We start from the raw sequence: 14,687 nt of genomic DNA on the forward strand, positions 1-14,687 counted from the left end.
GTTACAGCCTTATTCTAAAATGTATTAAAATATTTTTCCCTCAGCAATCTACACACAATACCCCATAATGACGAAATGAAAACAGTTTAGACATTTTTTCAAATGTATTAAAAATAAAAAACAGATACCTTATTTACATAAGTTTTCAGATCTTTTGCTATGAGAATCGGAATTGAGCTCCGGTGCTCCTGTTTCCATTGATCATCCTTCAGATGTTTCTACAACTTGAATGGAGTCCACCTGTTGTAAATTCCATTGATTGGACATGATTTGGAAAAGCACACACAAACTTGTCTTTATAAGGTCCCACAGTTGACTGTGCATGTCAGAGCAAAAACCAAGCCGAGGTCGAAGGAATTGTCCGTTGAGCTCCGAGGCAGGATTGTGTCGACGCACAGATCTGGGGAAGGGTACCACTCTGACAGAGCTCTAGAGTACCACTGTGGAGATGGGAGAACCTCCCAGAAGTACAACCATTTCTGCAGCACTTCACCAATCAGGCCATTATGGCAGAATGGCCAGAAGGAGGCCACTCCTCAGTAAAAAGCACATGACAGTCCGCTTGCAGTTTGCCAAAAGGCACCTAAAGACTCTCAAACCATGAGAAACAAGATTCTCTGATCTGATGTAACCAATATTGAACTCTTTGGCCTGAATGCCAAGCGTCACCTCTAGAAGAAACCTGGCACCATCTCTTCGGTGAAGCATGGTGGTGGCAGCATCATGCTGTGGGGATGTTTTTCAGCAGCAGGTACTGGGAGACTAGTCAGGATCGAGGGAAAGATGAACGGAGCAAAGTACAGATAGACCATAGTACCCTCCAAACTCGTCATTAAGCTCGAGACCCTGGGTCTCGACCCCGCCCTGTGCAATTGGGTCCTGGACTTCCTGACGGGCCGCCCCCAGGTGGTGAGGGTAGGCTACAACACATCCACCACGCTGACCATCAACACTGGGGCCCCACAAGGGTGCGTTCTCAGCCCTATCCTGTACTCCCTGCTCACCCATGCACGCCTCCAACTCAATTATCAAGTTTGCAGACGACACTACAGTGGTAGGCTTGATTACCAACAACGACGAGACGGCCTACAAAGAGGTGAGGGCCCTAGGAGTGTGGTGTCAGGAAAATAACCTCACACTCAATGTCAACAAAACAAAGGAGATGATCGTGGACTTCAGGAAACAGCAGAGGGAGCAGCCCCCTATCCACATCGAAGAGACAGTAGTGGAGAGGGTGGAAAGTTGTATGTTCCTCGGCGTACACAGACAGACAAACTGAAATGGTCCACCCACACAGACAGCGTTGTGAAGAAGGCGCAGCAGCGCTTCTTCAACCTCAGGAGGCTGAAGAAATTTGTCTTGTCACCCAAAACACTCACAAACTTTTACAGATGCACAATCGAGAGCATCCTGTCGGGCTGTATCACCGCCTGGTACGGCAACTGCTCCGCCCACAACCGTAAGGCTCTCCAGAGGGTAGTGAGGTCTGCACAACGCATCACCGGGGGCAAACTACCTGCCCTCCAGGACTCCTACACCACCCGATGTCACAGGAAGGCCAAAAAGATCATCAAGGACTACAACCACCCGAGCCACTGCCTGTTCACCCCGCTATCATCCAAAAGGCGAGGTCAGTACAGGTGCATCAAAGCGGGGACCGAGAGACTGAAAAACAGCTTCTTTCTCAAGGCCATCAGACTGTTAAACAGCCATCACTAACATTGAGTGGCTGCTGCAAACATACTGACTCAACTCTAGCCACTTTAATAATGGAAAAATTGATGTAATAAATGTATCACTAGCCACTTTAAACAATGCCACTTTATATAATGTTTACATACCCTACATTACTCATCTCATATGTATATACTGTACTCTATACCATCTACTGCATCTTGCCTATGCCATTCGGCCATTACTCATTCATATATTTGTATGTACATATTCTTATTCATTCCTTTACACTTGTGTGTATAAGGTAGTTGTTGTGAAATTGTTAGCTTAGATTACTTGTTAGATATTACTGCATGGTCAGAACTAGAAGCACAAGCATTTCGCTACACTCACATTAACATCTGCTAACCATGTGTATGTGACAAATAACATTTGATTTGATTTGAGATCCTTGATGAAAACCTGCTACAGAGCGTTCAAGACCTCAGATTGGGGCGAAGGTTCACCTTTCAACAGGACAACGACCCTAAGCACACATCCAAGACAACGCTTCGGGACAAGTCTCTGAATGTCCTTGAGTGACCCAGCCAGAGCCCGGACTTGAACCCGATCGAACATCTCTGGAGAGACCTGAAAATAGCTGTGCAGCGACGCTCCCCATCCAACCTGACAGAGCTTGAGAGGATCTGCAGAGAAGAATGGGAGAAACTCCCCAAATACAGGTGTGCCAAGCTTGTAGCGTCAGACCCAAGAAGACTCAATGCTGTAATTACTGCATTAACAAAGTACTGAGTAAAGGGTCTGAATACTTATGTAAATGTGATATTTCAGTTTTTTTTATATTTGTTGAATTTCTAAAAACCTGTTTGTGCTTTGTCATTATGGGGTATTGTGTGTAGATTGATGAGGAAAAAATACACTTTAATCCATTTTAGAATACGGCTGTAACGTAACAAAATGTGGAAAAAGTCAAGGGGTCTGAATACTTTCCCAAGACACTGCAAATGTTTTGACTTTTAACTTAATGACATATATTCTTCAAGAATCAATGAGTATAACTTATAAAAGCCTAATTTGCTTAGTTCAACTGTCGTAGCCCACCAGAACCTAAAATATAAGATTGTTTTATTGCAATGTTTGTAAACAATGTAATTGCAAACAAACACTGTATAGCCTCAAAACATTGATAAAACTCTCATTTTGATATCATGGATGGTCAGTACTTGCATCAATAGCTCTCCTTATCAACTGTATGTATGCACTGTCTGTGTTGCTCTTGCCAACCCCCATTGTCCCACCTCTGAGAAGCAGAGGTTCTGTTGTGATCATGTAGGTCTGATATCTGATTTGTTAACTTTACAGTAATGCGATTAGTCACCAACTCATTGTGTACACAACTGCTTCTGTGCCACAGGGCAGCTGTACGTGGCTGTACATAAGGAACCTATGCCATACATAGTGGCTCTATCCATCGCCCCGGGGGAAGCCCTGTCTCCTGGGCGAGGCCCTTAAAGGCGTCCGTCCATCTATTAGCCTGTCTGCGCTGGAGACCCCTTCCCCTTATTAACATGAGGGATTGTGGGATGCAGGCTACGTCATAGGGGAGTTGATGGGTGGTGGGCGACGGTGGTTATCTGGGACATAGTGGGCTTGTTGTTTAAAAGGATGGTGGTGATTGGTTAATACAACCTACAGGTCATCCTTGAAGATGTTTAGGTTATACTGCAGTAACATAAATCTCTGTGCATTGACACAATATCCTGAGTGTCCTGATATGTCATACGGATAGTGGACAGTCCTCTCTCCTGTCCTGAACGTAACTCTGTTTGTCCTACTGTCGAACCTGGTGAAGGTAATGCTCTACAGACCTCCGCTGGATCCCTGTAACTCTCCTAGGGGGATCAATCTTCCCACGATAGGGGCATTGTTTAATCGGCCCGCGACGAGGCGGGGGTCCGTTCCTTGGGTTATACAAATGCGGAGGGGCACGGCCCATTTGCCACACAGGGAGCAGGCCCTCTTGTTTGAGCTAATTTTGCTAAATCGCACCAGTTTGATTACGTTGGCGGTCACAGTGCCCTGGGACGAGTTACGGCAGGATGACGTAAACACGGGCGCCACTAATTTATAGCCCGAGGATCGCCTCCAGCTGCATGAACCTGTACTAAGAACTAGGCATTCAGTCTATAAAATACGTATACGTATCTACATGTACAATAAGTGAATTCCTTTAGGACAATGTCTAATGCCTATGGAAAGATGATATTTTTTGCTAGATTTGACGGTTCAACCAACTGTAATGCTTGCTAAATCTAATCGCATGCAACCTCCTTTACTGGAGAACTGATTTGAAGCTACGCAAGTGGTAACATCCATAAATACTCATAAATATAAATTAGGATAAACATACGTGCCCCCACATTAACATACAGCCAATGTATGGAGAAGAAACAACACAGGTAAATATGACCGGAGTTTCCTTTCTATCAAAAAGACCCTCCTAAACAGTTCCTCTCTTCCAGTGTGAATGATGGAGATAGGTCATGTCAACCATTAACACTGGAGAGGGTTCAGAGAGTGAAAGAGAAGGTTCAGGAAGAGGTGAGCAACTTCAAGCCCTAGAGAAAAATGGGTCTTGGGAACCGCAACAGCTGTGTGTGCCTGGCAGTTTCATAACAAACACAGGCAGACGGAGAGAAAACCCAGAGTAGCAGGTTCAACACCATGGTCTTTAACATTAACATAATGATACATTAATCTACAAAAGATTGGTTACCACTTAACCAGGCAGCATAGTGTATGTCTGTGTGTGCATTACCTCAGGCTCATTGGTGGAGTTCAGGATGAGGGCCCAGAGGTCAGCTCGTAGGCCAGTGGGACAGCCCTGTCTACTGTACTGCTGGGCTGCTGCACTGTCCTGCTCATTTACCACTGGAACAACACACACAGAGGACACACTCATAACACAACAATACTATAGCAGTGGTTACATTATAGCACAACTGAGAGAGATCTACTTCATATACATTTAAATACTTTAATTTGAATTCACAATGAAAATAAATATTTCACACACCACTGACTCACACCGCTGTAAACATACCAGGACCATAGCAAAATGTCTCACTCTCATTATAGCAGCACGACTTTCCCCTTCTGTTGAACACACAACTAAAGCAAACTCTGACTTCAACCGATCAGACCAGACCTATCTGAATCTGAACCTTCCATCTTGCTCCTTCCACTACGACAGGCCCCAAACGCACATGGCCCTTGACTCCACTTACTCCAGGTGTCGGAGAGCCAATAACACACTCCAACATAAACATTCTGCCCTCTTGTTCCTCTTTAATCGGCATTTAGAGTGCTATCCTCACTTGGTCTACCGTCCCCTTGGCCATCGGGGTGTTAAAACACATTCCTACCCATGTAGAACACACTGAGGGCACTAAGGAGACGTATACAAAATTAGTCCTTGTATTATTGTGTGTCCCCCGGCCAGGCCTGGACTCTGATTCAGCCCTATAAGAGGCGTCCCCGCTAATGTTTACATTAGGCTCAGCATACAGGGACAGGGTAGAGTGCAAAAGTGTAAGGGAGACTAGGCCACTTGAGAGGGTGAAGGAGAGGATTAGTTATGGCAGGAGCTACCTTAAGGGGTTTCCCATGGGAGGGGGGTGAGAGGTGTGTGTGGTCTTGTTCTTCTATCCTCGTGGAGACCTGAAATCTTCAAAAGTCCCCAAAGGGTAGTATAACAAGGAAAATTCTATTTAAATCTTGAGTTAAGTTTAGGGTTAAGGTAGGGGTTAGGGAAAGTAAGATTTTGAATGGAAATCCATTTTAGGTCTCCACGAGGATAGAACAACAAGTGTGTGTGTGTGTGTATATGTGTGTGTGTGTGTTAGGGCTGGGCGGTAAACCGTATTTGACTATATACTGGTATTGATGCACGGGCAGTATAACGGTATTTCAATGTTTGGCTTTTTAAATGTGATACACCACTCCATTTTTATAGTTTACTCCGCTACTTGAGTCGTCTCTCTCCCCACCCCCTCTTGTCACTCAAGGAGCGCAGTTGTTGACCGTTCACTCTTGACTTCAATCTTCATGGTCAATGCAGCAGATACAATATGTTGATGACAACGATTACGATATCCACTTTGCTTCTTAATATAAAGCCACAAGCATTCTATAATTACAATATTAGTTTGTGTATCTTACTGTCTGCAAACAGCAAGTTTGTCTTTTCTTACCAAGATGTGGATAAAATAAATTGTGTTAGCCGCTAATGCTAATCGCTAGTTCACTGGCTAGCTAATAAAAAAATGTAATAAATGAAACCTTTATTTAGGCAAGTCAGTTAAGAACAAATATTTATTTTACAATGACGGCCTACCCTCCCCTAACCCTGATAATGCCGAGCCAATTGTGCACTGCCCTATGGGATTCCTGATCATGGCCAGTTGTGATACATTCCAGGATCGAACCAAGGTCTGTAGTGACGCCTCTAGCACTGAGATGCAGTGCCTTAGACCGCTGCGCCACTCGGGAGTCAATAAATAAATGTACTGAGTCAGAACAAATACAGCCTGATAGCAGTGCTGGTGTTGGCCTAAATAAGCAAGTTGTTTGTGCAAGAGTTTCTTCTAAATCAGAGCGGAATATGCAAAGCACTAATAAGTTAGCCTCATAAAGTAAGAGAAAACATTTAATGTAGCCAAAGAGTATAGGGTCCCACTCCCCTGAGAAACACTGACCAAAACTTTGGTTTCTACCCTGTCACAACAACGCCTCCATAGATATTGTGGGGCGGCAGGTAGCCTAGTGGTTAGAGCTTTGGACTAGTAACCGAAAGGTTATTCCCCGAGCTGACAAGGTAAAAATCTGTCGTTCAGCCCCTAAACAGCCCACTGTTCCTAGGCCGTCATTGAAAATAAGAATTTCTTCTTAACTGACTTGCCTAGTAAAATACATATAAAATAAAAATATTCTAATTCTGGCTTTTTCATTCGTTGTCATGTCAAACAACACTGTATTCAAAGTGTCCACTATTACATTCTAACTATAGAATAATATTGTTATTATTATTTTTCCATGATTCTATCTATGCTGAAGAAAAATATAAATGCAGCTTGCAACAATTTCTAATATTTGACTGAGTTACAATTCATATGAGGAAATCAGTCAATTCAAATTAATTAATTAGGCCCTAATCTATGGATTTCACCTGACTGGGAATACAGATACGCATCTGTTGGTCACAGATAGCTTAAAAGAAATGGGCCTCACAACGGGCCTCTGGATCTCGTCACAGTATATCTGTGCATTAGAATTGCCATTGATAAAATGCAATAGTGTTCATTGTCCGTAGCTTATGCCTGCCCATACAATAACCCCACCGTCACCATGGGGCACTCTGTTCACAACGTTGACATCAGCAAATCACTCACCCACATGTCGCCATACACGTGGTCTGCGGTTGTGAGGCTGGTTGGACTTTCTGCCAAATTCTCTAAAACGATGTTGGAGGCAGCTTATGGTAGAGAAATTAACTTTCAATTATCTGGCAACACCTCCGGTGGACATTCCTGCAGTCAGCCTGCCAATTGCAAGCTCCCCCAAAACTTGAGACATCTGTGGCATTGTGTTGTGTGACAAAACTGCACATTTTAGAGTGTCCCCAGTACAAGGTGCACCTGTGTAATGATCATGCTGTATAATCAGCTGCTTGATATGCCACACCTGTCAGGGGAATGGATTATCTTGGCAAATGAGAAATGCTCACTAACAGGGATGTAAACAAATTTGTGAACAAGAGAAATATGCTTTCTGTGCATATGGAACATTTCTGGGACCTTTTATTTCAGCTCATGTTGCATTTATTTTTATATTTTTGATAAGTGTAAATTGCAAGTCATATGGTAATTTCCCGTATCGTGCAGCCCTACGTGACAGTGTAGAAATTAACTCAAATTCTATCACCTTTTGGTTGAAGTTTGATTGAACGGTATAAAACAATCAGAATGAAGAAAGACCCATTGAAATCACTTAAAATGTACAGTATGTTTTGCCGCCCTACGGTCATGCACAACTCATAAAAACAATTTAGAACTTTTATATTATTCCAAAACATAAAATTTAAAAATATTGTGATATATTTGGGCCATATCACCCAGCCCTAGTGTGTGTGTGCGCATGAGTGCATGCAGTACCAAATGTCCCACTTTAATGTCAGGAAGACATATTCCAGAGAGGACCAACTGGCTACGATACAAAAAGAGAGATACACACTATTAAATAAATAGGATCCCAAATGAACCAGCCATCTATCTATCTTACCTTTCTTCCCGATGCGAATATGCTCGCTTTCAAACAAATCTGCCCGGCGATATGAAAAAGAGGGACAACAAAAATATATCAGTTGTCAGCCTGAAGTGGATCCGTTTCCAGAACGGACTACTGTATCAGTTGGATTTTCAAACAAAAGGCAATGAATACAATGATATTTAAAACCTTCTTAGACACACAGATATTGCTTGAGAGATGCCAGATGGCCGAATGGCATGAGAAACATTTACACAAACTGATAAGATATGAACTGAAATGTTCTTTATTTATCCCGATTTATTTCTATATTTGCTCGGTAAACATGTTTTTCTCTGATGATTTTGAATGATTTACTGTAGACCTAGAAGTTCTTCCAACTTGATATGGAATATGAATTACCGCTAAATTATCCATCATTCTCCATTTCAAAGCTTTGTTTATAGGCCGGAAAGTATGAGTATTTTCATCAGGACACAGAACGCAAGCTCAGTGCATGTTAATTGAGTTTTACCTGGAGGTACGTGTGTATGGTCGTCAATACCCAGCTGCCCCGTGGTCAGGCTCAACTCTGAATAGGCCTCTCTCTGAGGGGACAAAACATACAAATCGAAGTAAACGCCATTGAATCGTCAATAAACACAAATCATCTGGGATTTACTATGAGTAGGTCTTTCAAGTGAGATACTGTAAATGATACTACTCCATGTATTACATGCACTGTATGAATACACACACGCAGACAAACAGTTCCTGTTCTCCTAAAGAGCTGTCAAACTCATTCCATGGAGGGCCAAGTATCTGACAGTTTTTGGGTTTACCTTATTTCATCCATCAAGGGAGGAGCGAAAACCCGCAGACACAATGCCCTCCGTGGAATGAGTTTGACACGTGCCCTAAAGTATAAATGTATAACACAGATGGTTCAGAATGACACACACAGATGGTTCAGATCAAGTGTTTCTCCTACCACCTGTGGAACGACACACAGACACAGACAGACACGCACGCACACCACAGACAAACACAGACACACACACAGTATTCCCCCTACCATCTGAGGTATGTCTCTGTCATGGAGGGGCACCTGGATGAGGCCCCAGTGACTCTTTGCGCTGGCCTCCTCACTGCTGTCATGGTTTGGGTTCCGTAGGCTGATCAGCACCTGGGAATTATGGGAAATGGAGTAACTTGGAATATTAAGTCGCCGATCAGAACATATTGATTGAGATGAAGTCAATTTACCTCCAGAAAGTCTTTGGGAGCATAGACAGGCCTGAAACGACTTAGATCTATACAAAAGGACAAAGACAGAGGAGCATTCAAGGTTTTGTTGCTAATAAAAATATTGTAGTTATAACATAGATATAACAATGTAATTACAACATAGCACAGATGCTGGGTGGATAGTTGCATCATCAAGCTAACTTTGGTGACCATTGAATGGGTCATTAAAGTTAACCTGATGATGCAACCATCCATAGTATGTGTTGGCAAAATAAACATTAATTTTGGTCATCTCCAATGGAGAAAAATGGTATAACGTCTTCGCTGGAAAGAGAATTCCCAGCAAAGTCAGGCAGTTAGAAGTTTTCATCTTCAGTCTAAGTCAAGTGCATGGTCAGTCAATAAAGAGAGCATGTTAAGGTTGGAAGAGGAGTTCCACTCGCTATCGGAGCGAGGCAAGGCCCAGGGGTCTGGTTATCCTCTGGATTCACATGGCCTGCTGTTTATGCCAAGGCCCGGCACACACTCGTAAATGTTACCATACCGCCTTCTCAGATAGCATTGTTAGACAGAGTACTGTGCACAAGCAGAGTTAACTTAAGGTAATGCACCTACGGAAGAGGTATATAAGTATAAATCACACACACACACACACACACACACACACACACACACACACACACACACACACACACACACACACACAGCCTTAATTACAATGGCATGGGTTACATCCTCCTGCAATGTTAAAATAACCCCAGTTAATCCACACTTATAAACGGTATCATCAACATGGAGTTTGAAGGTAAAGACCTGGTTCGTCTGTCCCCATCTCGTTCCACTTGTTGGTCAACTCCTTCTGTTCCACAGCTGGCCTCTACAAAACAGAAAATTAAGAATGGTCAATATAGTAGTTTGTCAATAGACTGAAGACATTAACACAAATATATACTGACACACAGGGCCCTCTGTGAATATTCTTGAAGACCTCATCTTAGGTTGAGTACCCTTTTACATGCTGTCATAAACTACTTTACACGGTTTACCTTACGAGCCAAGGGTACACCCAGCTCTGTGCACATGCTGTTCAGGCTTTTGAGGATACGCTTCTCCCAGTTTACCTGTAGGGGAAGACACACACAAGCATAGACGCGCACACACACACACACACACACACACACACGCACACTTAACTTAACGACATTACAAAGACAACGCTGAGCAGAGTTTTTCCTGGAGCTTAGGTGGTGGGCGTGGCAGGGGGCGTGGTCAGAGGAGTGGTGGGCCCATCAGAATTTTTGAGAACATTTTATAGGTCCCCATCTTGGCGATGTAGATATATTTGTGCATTTCAAAGCCAATTTCCTGCAAATTTACAAATGTTTCCATGGAGCTGAGAGAATTCTTTGGAATATTAAAGCTAATTTCCTGCAATTCTACACATTTTGCCATGCAGCTGAGAGAACATTTTTGCAGTTTTAAGGCAAATTTCCTGCAATTTTATGCACTTTTACACTGTTAGGCGGCCCACCCAAGAATTTTTATGGATTTTAATTTTAAAATCCCTTCACTAAAACATATCTGCTTAACTAAAGCATATCTTCTACAGTAAGTCACCAGACAAATCTGAGAGACAGAACCACAAAAGAGATGATGAAATGAGGAGTGATGAAGAAAGGAAGAGAAGGAGAAATGGATGGAGAGAGGAAGCAACAGACCCACCTGGGCCTTGCGCATGTACGCCAGAGGCTCCTTGGCGTGCTCTGGGGGAGCAGCAGGGTGGCTGGGGAGCGGCTGACTAGAGAGAGAAAGAGTGAGTAGGAGAGTGATAGAAAGGGCGAAAGGAGAGAGAGAGAGAGAGAGAGAGAGAGAGAGAGAGAGAGATAGAGAGAGGGGAAAAGAGAGAAAGTGAAAACGAATAAGACTAATTTCTTCAAATAAATGCATGACAACCAACCCGTAAAGGCAGTAGGATCCTCTACTATAAGCAATATATTGAAGATTTTATTTTTTATTTATGCAATAAAACTGGGGGGAAAAGAACAATCGACCAAGACCAACTGAAGGTTCTCTCTCCAGTTGAAGGAGAAGGTCTGGGTTCCTCCACCAGATCCACCTCCTGCCTCCTGACTTTGTCCACTTATCATTCAGCCTAAACAAATGACTCTGGCCGTCTGGAGAACAAAAACAGGATCGAGCCCATTTCAGACGGCCCTTGTGTTATACAGTGGCTTGCGAAAGTATTCACCCCCCTTGGCATTTTTAAATTTTGTTGCCTTACAACCTGGAATTAAAATAGATTTTGGGGGGATTGTATCACTTGATTTACACAACATGCCTACCACTTTGAAAATGCAAAATATTTTTTATTGTGAAACAAACAAGAAACAAGACAATAAAACTGAAAACTTCAGCGTGCATAACTATTCACCCCCCCAAAGTCAATACTTTGTAGAGCCACCTTTTGCAGCAATTACAGCTGCAAGTCTCTTAGGGTATGTCTCTATAAGCTTGGTACATCTAGCCACTGGGATTTTTGCCCATTCTTCAAGGCAAAACTGCTCCAGCTCCTTCAAGTCGGATGGGTTCTGCTGGTGAACAGCAATCTTTAAGTCATACCACAGATTCTCAATTGGATTGAGGTCTGGGCTTTGACTAGGCCATTCCAAGACATTTAAATGTTTCCCCTTAAATCACTCAAGTGTTGCTTTAGAAGTATGCTTAGGGTCATTATCCTGCTGGAAGGTGAACCTCTGTCACAGTCTCAAATCTCTGGAAGACAAACAGGTTTCCCTCAAGAATTGCCCTGTATTTAGCACCATCCATCATTCCTTCAATTCTGACCAGTTTCCCAGTCCCTGCCGATGAAAAAAATGGGGTTCGGGGTGATGAGAGGTGTTGGGTTTGCACCAGACAGAGCGTTTTCCTTGATGGCCAAAAAGCTGAATTTAAGTCTCACCTGACCAGAGTACCTTCTTCCATATGTTTGGATAGTCTCCCACATGCCTTTTGGCAAACATGTTCACTTATTTTAATCTTTAAGAAATTGCTTTTTTGTGGCCACTCTTCTATAAAGCCCAGCTCTGTGGCGTGTACGGCTTAAAGTGGTCCAATGGACAGATACTCCAAACTCTGCTGTGGAGCTTTGCAGCTCCTTCAAGGTTATCTTTGGTCTCTTTGTTGCCTCTGATTAATGCCCTCCTTGCCTGGTCTGTGAGTTTTGGTGGGCGGCCCTCTCTTGGCAGGTTTGTTGTGGTGCCATATTCTTTCCATTTTTTAATAATGGATTTAAATGGTGCTCTGTGTGATGTTTTGGATATTTTTTTAACCCAACCCTGATCTGTACTTCTCCACAACTTTGTCCCTGATCTGTTTGGAGAGCCCCTTGGTCTTCATGGTGCCACTTGCTTAGTGGTGCTGCAGACTCTGGGGCCTTTCAGAACAGGTGTATATATACTGAGATCATGTGACAGATCATGTGACACTTAAATAAAGTCCACCTGGGTGCAATCTAACTAATTATGTGACTTCTGAAGGTTATTGGTTGCACCAGATCTTATTTAGGGGCTTCATAGCAAAGGGGGTGAATACATATGCACGCACAAGTTTTCTGTTTATTTTTTGAAACATGTTATTTTTTTCATTTCACTTCACCAATTTGGACTATTTTGTGTAAGTCCATTACATGAAATCCAAATAAAAATCCATTTAAATTATAGGTTGTAATGCAACAAAATAGGAAAAAAACACCATTGGGATGAATACTTTTGCAAGGCACTGTAAAACACTCATCTTTATCTAAACACGTCACCTAAACGGGGACATACACGGGTGATTCATGTTCAAGAGAGGAAGGCATAATTCAACTCTTTATGTTGTAGTGCGAAACTGGGCGTCCTCAAGTTCAGGCAGTTGTTTCATGAGTTTGTTTTCATCTCACGGCAGTAAGACACCATGGTACTCTTAAGTGACTTAAGGTGACTCGGGCTACATTTGGTCAAACTGAATAACAACTCACGATTTGATCATACAGAGAAGCTGAAAAAGTGTTGTCTGTTTAAAAATAAATGTTAGCAATGTAAGGAACATGCATCTGTCTGTCCATATCAGATACAAATACAGGAGGTCTAGACAGACAAACAAAACAGAAGAATAAAAGCATGAGACCTCCTGGCATTGGATGATGGTTTGCGCGTTGGTGCCAGTTTTGGGATCTGGTCTGGAGTGTGGTTCTTGGCCAAGACTAAAGCCCAAAATCACTTTTAATGGAGTCTGTTTTAAACGAGCATTGGCTGAACATTTCAGGTGATTCACTCTCATAAATGTTATATAAACAGTTAGAACCACACTTCAGTAAGGGAACATACCATTAACCCTCCCTCTCTCTCTGCCTGGTCTCTCTCAATCTCTCTCTCTGTCTATCTGTGTGCCCATGTACATGTTATACATTTGATATGCTTATACATAACACATTTTGTTTATTGGAAAAACACTTACACGTGCAACTCTCTGTATACTGCATTCTGTAGCTTTCTCTCCCAACCTGCAACACAAAATAAAGGTATTCATTTGCAACATGACATGCATGATATTCAATGTATGTCCAGTCCATGGCAGCTAGCTAGCTATTAACCACAAAAGTATTTGTTTTGCATCACGCGCTTACCTGATGCTTTGAGAAAATTACGAACGTCCTCTTTTAGAGATTCTAATTGTATCTCGGGTCTATGCAAACACTCCTAAATAGAATAGGAAAATAGTTAAGCATATTCTCTATGTAGCTAGATATTTTGGCATGTCAAGCAGTTAGTTACTGGTTGTAAAATCAATAGTATAGCTAGATAAGGCAAATATTTGTATAGCTTTGGCAGCTGTAAAGTCTCACAGCAGCAGACAGGGAGGACAACATTCGTTGTTGCACACGCCTTTCGGTCAATGCTTTCGGTTCTGCAGAGCAGCTAGCTAGCTACTCACTTTGGCCTGTCTCTCTATTTGAGAGTGTAAATGAGTTGCTTTCAGTCGCTGGACAATTTGCGCAATTGTCAGTGATAACTCCGTTCCCTCATCCATCATTTTCAATGCTCGTTTTGGTTTATCTACACTACAATAAGGCAATTAGACTTTTAGATTCCATTTGGTATCCGGTGTTGCAGCCTTTGGCCTCTGCAGTGGTTACTTAGCAACTACGGACTATGGATGTAGAGGAAACAAAAAATACGCAAGATTAGTTCCTAGCCCAGCCATTGCTTCTGAATATAAATATTATAAAATGCCTAGATTGTTTATTTTGTTGCTTTATAGTTATGTATTGCATTACCAGTGTGTTGATTGTGAATAGCATGCAAGCTCTCTCTCTCTTGATGAAAAATCCCTAATATAGGCTGTTCTTTGCATAAACAAAGATATTGTTTGGATTCAAATTGTCTAGATTATCTATGTATTTGTAGTGCTGTATCCAACAA

General features: G+C 42.4%; 1 protein-coding gene across 1 annotated transcript in view; it reads right to left on the reverse strand.

Annotated features, from left to right (window-relative positions):
- Positions 1-14,426, reverse strand: part of tbc1d19 (TBC1 domain family, member 19) — a 30,984-nt gene extending 16,558 nt beyond the window's left edge. The window contains exons 1-11 of the mRNA XM_014155511.2: positions 14,200-14,426; positions 13,892-13,964; positions 13,723-13,768; positions 10,948-11,023; positions 10,272-10,346; positions 10,039-10,102; positions 9,244-9,290; positions 9,053-9,163; positions 8,513-8,585; positions 8,014-8,052; positions 4,493-4,605 (exon numbers count right to left, since the gene is read on the reverse strand). Of these exons, the coding sequence (XP_014010986.1) occupies positions 4,493-4,605; positions 8,014-8,052; positions 8,513-8,585; positions 9,053-9,163; positions 9,244-9,290; positions 10,039-10,102; positions 10,272-10,346; positions 10,948-11,023; positions 13,723-13,768; positions 13,892-13,964; positions 14,200-14,298 (816 nt within the window). The 5' untranslated portion in view covers positions 14,299-14,426. The remainder of the gene's footprint in view (positions 1-4,492; positions 4,606-8,013; positions 8,053-8,512; positions 8,586-9,052; positions 9,164-9,243; positions 9,291-10,038; positions 10,103-10,271; positions 10,347-10,947; positions 11,024-13,722; positions 13,769-13,891; positions 13,965-14,199) is intronic.
- Positions 14,427-14,687: the final 261 nt, after the last annotated feature.

The sequence above is a fragment of the Salmo salar genome, chromosome ssa18 (assembly GCF_905237065.1).
Source record: "Salmo salar chromosome ssa18, Ssal_v3.1, whole genome shotgun sequence".
NCBI lineage: Eukaryota > Metazoa > Chordata > Actinopteri > Salmoniformes > Salmonidae > Salmo > Salmo salar.